Genomic DNA, 5,245 nt, shown 5'->3' on the forward strand with positions numbered 1-5,245 from the left:
AAGGCAGTTGGCAGTGCTGGAGAATGGAGAACGTATCAAGTACAGCATGAAAGGTGGGGAAGTGGTATTAGTGAGACCATTAGTGGAACACTATGTCCATGTCTTGTGTCCACACTTCAAAAATGATGCTGACTAATTGGAAAGGGTTCAAGAAAGAGCTATAAGAATGATTCAAGGTCTGGAAAATATGCCTTTATAGTAGGAAACTTAAGAAACTGTCTATTTAGTTTACCCAAAAGGAAGTTAAGAGGTGACTTGTTCACCTCTGCAGTGAAAAGATTTGATAGTTGATGGCTTTTTAGCAGAAAAAGGCATAATGAGATCCATAGGCTGGAAGCTGAAGCTACATATATTCCAACTAAAAATAACCATTAGAATTAGCCATTGGAACAGCTTACCTAGGAATATGGTAGATTTCCCATCACTTGATGCCTTTAAATCAAGACTGCATGTTTTTCTAAAAGATATGCTATAACTCGAACAAAAATTATGGACTTGATGGAGGAATTATTGGGGGAAATTCTATGGCCTGTGTTATGCAAAAGGTCAGACTAGATGATAATAATGGTCCCTTCTAGGCTTAATCTCCGAAACAATGAGCAGTGGCAATGTCAGCTTCTGGAATTATGCTACACCTATATGGGTCTTTTATTACTTAACAAGTTACCATAGTTTAGTATTTCTAAACAATTTTTTATCTTTATATTGGATAATGTCCCTATTTCTTTTGACTGCTGACAAAGTCACAAGAAACCCTTCAAAATGAAACCAAAAGACTTGCACTCAAAAAAGTAGTTTTGCAGCACTATTGTTTGTTTCTAAACTGGTCAGAACAGTTGCCAACTTATGCTTAAAAGGTAGAGTTAAAAAACACCGGAGGAGGAGTTTGTGCTATGTACATGTACAGTACTACTGCTGCTCAGAGTCCACTGTCTTCAAATTAGACTCAGGAGGCAAGGAAAACACTTGCGTGGAGTTTCAATCTTCACCATACTGCTAGGTCCTACAGTGTACATCACCTCCTCTTCATGTACCCCTGGAGGCAAGCTGATCTCCTTGGTAAGGTTTGTGTAGTTGTATTCCTTCCCTCGTAGGGTCCTATGCTCCTCCTCATGTTCAGCTGACACTTTAACCTTCCCATCTTTCACCTTCACTGTAACTTCCTCTGGGTCAAACCCCTTAACATCCATCAGAGCTAAAAGCTTATGGTCATGGCGTGAGTTCAACATCCTATTAACTCTTCTTCGAATGCTGTAATAAAAAAAATAAAACAAGAAATTTAGGTCACCAAAAATAAAAAGTCATCCATTCATCCAGACCACCCTTAGAAGCTTTGGTCAAATTTTTGAAATTCCTGTTGCTGAGGTCCTCTCCCTTAGCTACTTTCATTAATAATCAGAAATTTATCCCTAGGAAGTATCAAAGTGATTCTTTGTTGTGGGTAAGAGCTGAGATTACTTAATTCAGACATCTGTGCCTGGGTCCTGCTTTGAAATCATACCAAGAGGTATATAATAATGTCAATAATAAAAAAATCCCATATTTTCAAAATTTACAAGTAAAATATTGTATTGTCAAATATGGATATGAAGTAGCTTTATCTAGACCTTCAACCACATTTGAGGAGTTGATCTAGGAGTAAGCCGGAACAAAAGGTTCAATTTCTAAGATATCTAATTTTGACTGAAAAAGACATTGATAAGGAAACAACCAAGATGAAAAGATGGGAGAGAGATTTGGACAAATAAATTGATCCGGATGAGTGGGTCTCTGTGGGAAAGGGGATAAACATCTTCAATTTGTGCAGCACATAAAGAATTTTTAAATAAATTACTGTATGGATGGCATTTGACTCCAGTTAAGATCCATCATATGTTTTCTACTACAGAGGCACTCCGTTGGAAGGCTTGTGGGGAAAGAGGAACGTGCTTGTACATGTGGTGGTTGTATGCAGAAATTAGATGGTTTTGGGAGGAAATTATTAAAGACAAAATGCTGCCTTCCTGGAGATCCCCTGACTTGGTTACTTAATACTCCACTAAAGGATCTATACTTTAAACCGAATGACAAATTAATTTCTTATTGTTAGCAGCTAACTTTGTATGCCACATTATTACAAATGTGACACCCCCCACCCCGGAATTGTGGTATCAAAAAATATGGACTATCTTTGTAATAGAAAACCTCAAGTATGTACGCAAGAGGAGCACTAAAAAGAGGATAGGTATTTAGAAATTTGGTCACCCTTTCTAGCATACTCAAGAGAGGTGGGCTCCCCACCCAGCAAGACAAAATCTTTACCAGGTTATTTGAATAAGTAATATATGATGTAGTATTGTTAACATTTTAGTGTAACATTGCCTTAATAAAAAGTTTCAAAAAAATTTTAAAAAACGGAGTTAAGATTAATTTTGTATACAGCATGGAATAAGAACACATTTATTTGATGACAAAGTAAATCCAAGTGTAAGGTCTATTCTCATATATTAATGGAGATAGGTTCATATTTTGATGCACACTACTTGTGGAATTGGCTACACCATCAATGAACAAATATCCATGTCCTTCAGTAATCGAGGGTTTGTGTGCTCTTTGGATGAGACAACTGTGAAGATGAAGAGTTCTGTCACCCTAAACACACAACAGCCAGCCCTCCCCATTAGCCAATAGACACCAGTGCACATCCACTTAACAAATCATCCTAAATTGTCAAATGAATGGTTATAACTAACTCCATTTTCAAGTGAGAAATTGTTAAATGTGATCTATACATGAGACACACTCTTCAGGCACGCACACACAAAATTAAATGTCTCCTGTGCAGAGCTAGGATGGTGGCTGATTGGACCATTAAAATAACAATTTACAATGTGAAATGACACTAATCAACCAAAAACATGACTCTCATTCAAACCATTTACAAAATATCCAATAGAAGGTCCCAGTCTCAACTGTAACAAACTGAATGGGACATAAGATACCAAATTCAATAGATTGTGTGATGTCAGAGTATATAGGACAATAAACGATAAACTGGACACAGCAAGTCAGATGAGTTTAGCAGTTTATTACCAGTGTAGCCCAGCTCCAGGAATATTATTCCTATTCTACAAAACTAAGATGATTCAATTTAGCACAACATTTAGAAATCTATTTTTCTTCCTTTGTGAGTTCATGAATTCTGTGCTGCTGCCTCCTTGGACTTTCTCATCAATCACTTAAGGAGACTTAATCTTAGGTGAATAAATGTTGTGGAAAAGGAGTGATATGATTGGAAACTTACAGCATCCATATGGGTTTCAGTGTTCTTTGAGAGAGGATGATATTTGATTTTTCTAGACCAAAAAAACTCTTCTCTCATGTGGTGACTATAGTCAGAGCAGTGCAAGCAGATGCATAATGAAAATGTAGCCAATTTCAGAAACAGGGTGGCAAGGATTACACTATGGACCTGATACTCGGGCAAAACTCTCATTGAAGTCATTGGCCCAGATCCTGGAGCCCTCAATCTGTTTTTACTCAGGCAAAACTTCACCGGGTTTTGCATGAGTTGCAACTTCAAAATTTGATGTTATGCATCAAATTCTGACTCGAATTCAGCTGGTGAAAATCCAGAGTATCTTCATGTTCCAGCACCTCGTCCACCTCCTCCTGCAGCCTTTGGCATATGATGTGCAACGGGGCTGTGACTGCACTACAGCTATTCTAAGGATCGAGGAGCTGTTACAATGGAGAGAATTTAAAGCAGTCCCAAGGCTGCTCTCACTCCTCCTAGGGTTAGTGTAAAACCCAACCAGGGATCAAGGATCACTATACAGCTCCCCGGGGCTTCCCTCTCCTCCAGCTCTGTCGCATTCCGTGGAGACTGAGCGCAGCAGAGAATATAAGCCAATATTCAAACCTCTGTGTGGACTGGCAGCATCACATTTTTAACTGGCAAAAATCAAAACCTCACCTCCAAGCACAATATTTAACAGAAGTTTAAATTTTGAGTAGGGGAAAAACTGCAGGTAAATAAGATATATTCAAATAATTTATTAATTAAAACCTACCAAAGTTCCCACCTCTTAATGAATATGCTTCTGTCTCTCTGGCAAAGGATATCTTACCCCTTCTTGTTTCAGATTGCTCATTAACCTTTAACTCAAATGGCAAGTTTATCATTTATCACAGCTTCTCATTTAGAACTGGATTCTGATTTCCTTTATGCCAGTGTAAATCTGGAGCGCCATTGAATTCAATTTCATAATAAATAATACCCAACTCTTAATAGATTGAGTTACTCTGGGTTTACAGTAAGATCGGAATCTGGCCCAAGACTAGATCTATGTATTCTCATTTACTTTTACACGTAGTCTGACATTTAATTTGTTGCCTTAAATATTTTTAAATGATATCCTATTTCTTTTCCATAGGAAGACTACAATATTTAACACTCAGGCACTGTTTATATAATTATCTCCATACCTTCTAGACAATGACATTACCATTTTTTTCAAACTCTTACAGTTCCTACATTTCCCTGAAATTGAGCTTTGTCTATTATCCTGTTTACCCATTTCAACTTTACTCAAAACTCAGCTGTCAAATTCCTTTAATTCAATTTAAAGAGTCCTACTGGCTATAGAAGGCTAATAAATAAGCTCATTTACCTGTCCAGTTCTCGCTCTGCCTCCAGTTTTGCTTTAATGACTTTCTTCTCCCAAACTGTGAGGCATGATGGTGGATGACAATGTGGATGTATAGCACACAGGCAATGTGGATACGGGTGTACTTCACACTCACAGTGTGGATGCAGGTGTATATCACACAGGCAGTGTGGATGCAGGAGTGTATTGCATAGGTAATGTGGATGCATGTCCATCAGCCTTATCTGTCTCCTTATTTCTCTATCTGCCTTTCTCAAATCTCGCTTGGCATCTTCCAAAAAGCGACAGCACAAAGACATCTTAAAGCTTTAAACCATATTAGCGTACGAGTACAACTTTTGATAACTTGCACTCGTGTGAGAAAAAATTGTCTTGCAAGCTCTGGCCAGAAGTTAGTTTTAAAAAACAAACTGCAGATGCTTTAGCTATATTCCAGCAGTCATTTTATGACATCAGCAGCCTGCAAATGTGTCACAATCCTGCAGTTGGCATGGGAACTGCAATCAGTGGCTGTCTCCCAGAAAGTTATTAAATGCAAAACACTACATGGATTAAACACTCTGGTTGGTATTTCATACCCACACAAGTTAGTCAGT

At 38.0% G+C, this 5,245-nt stretch overlaps 1 protein-coding gene across 1 annotated transcript; it reads right to left on the bottom strand.

Annotated features, from left to right (window-relative positions):
- Positions 1–759: 759 nt before the first annotated feature.
- Positions 760–4,957, bottom strand: ODF1 (outer dense fiber of sperm tails 1). The gene is made up of 2 exons (XM_048837192.1): positions 4,653–4,957; positions 760–1,251 (listed from the first exon to the last, which is right to left on the bottom strand). The coding sequence occupies exons 1-2, from the start codon at positions 4,946–4,948 to the stop codon at positions 936–938; spliced, it is 612 nt and encodes a 203-aa protein (XP_048693149.1). The 5' UTR covers positions 4,949–4,957; the 3' UTR covers positions 760–935.
- Positions 4,958–5,245: the final 288 nt, after the last annotated feature.

Source organism: Caretta caretta, chromosome 2 (assembly GCF_965140235.1).
Source record: "Caretta caretta isolate rCarCar2 chromosome 2, rCarCar1.hap1, whole genome shotgun sequence".
In the NCBI taxonomy this organism is placed as follows: domain Eukaryota; kingdom Metazoa; phylum Chordata; order Testudines; family Cheloniidae; genus Caretta; species Caretta caretta.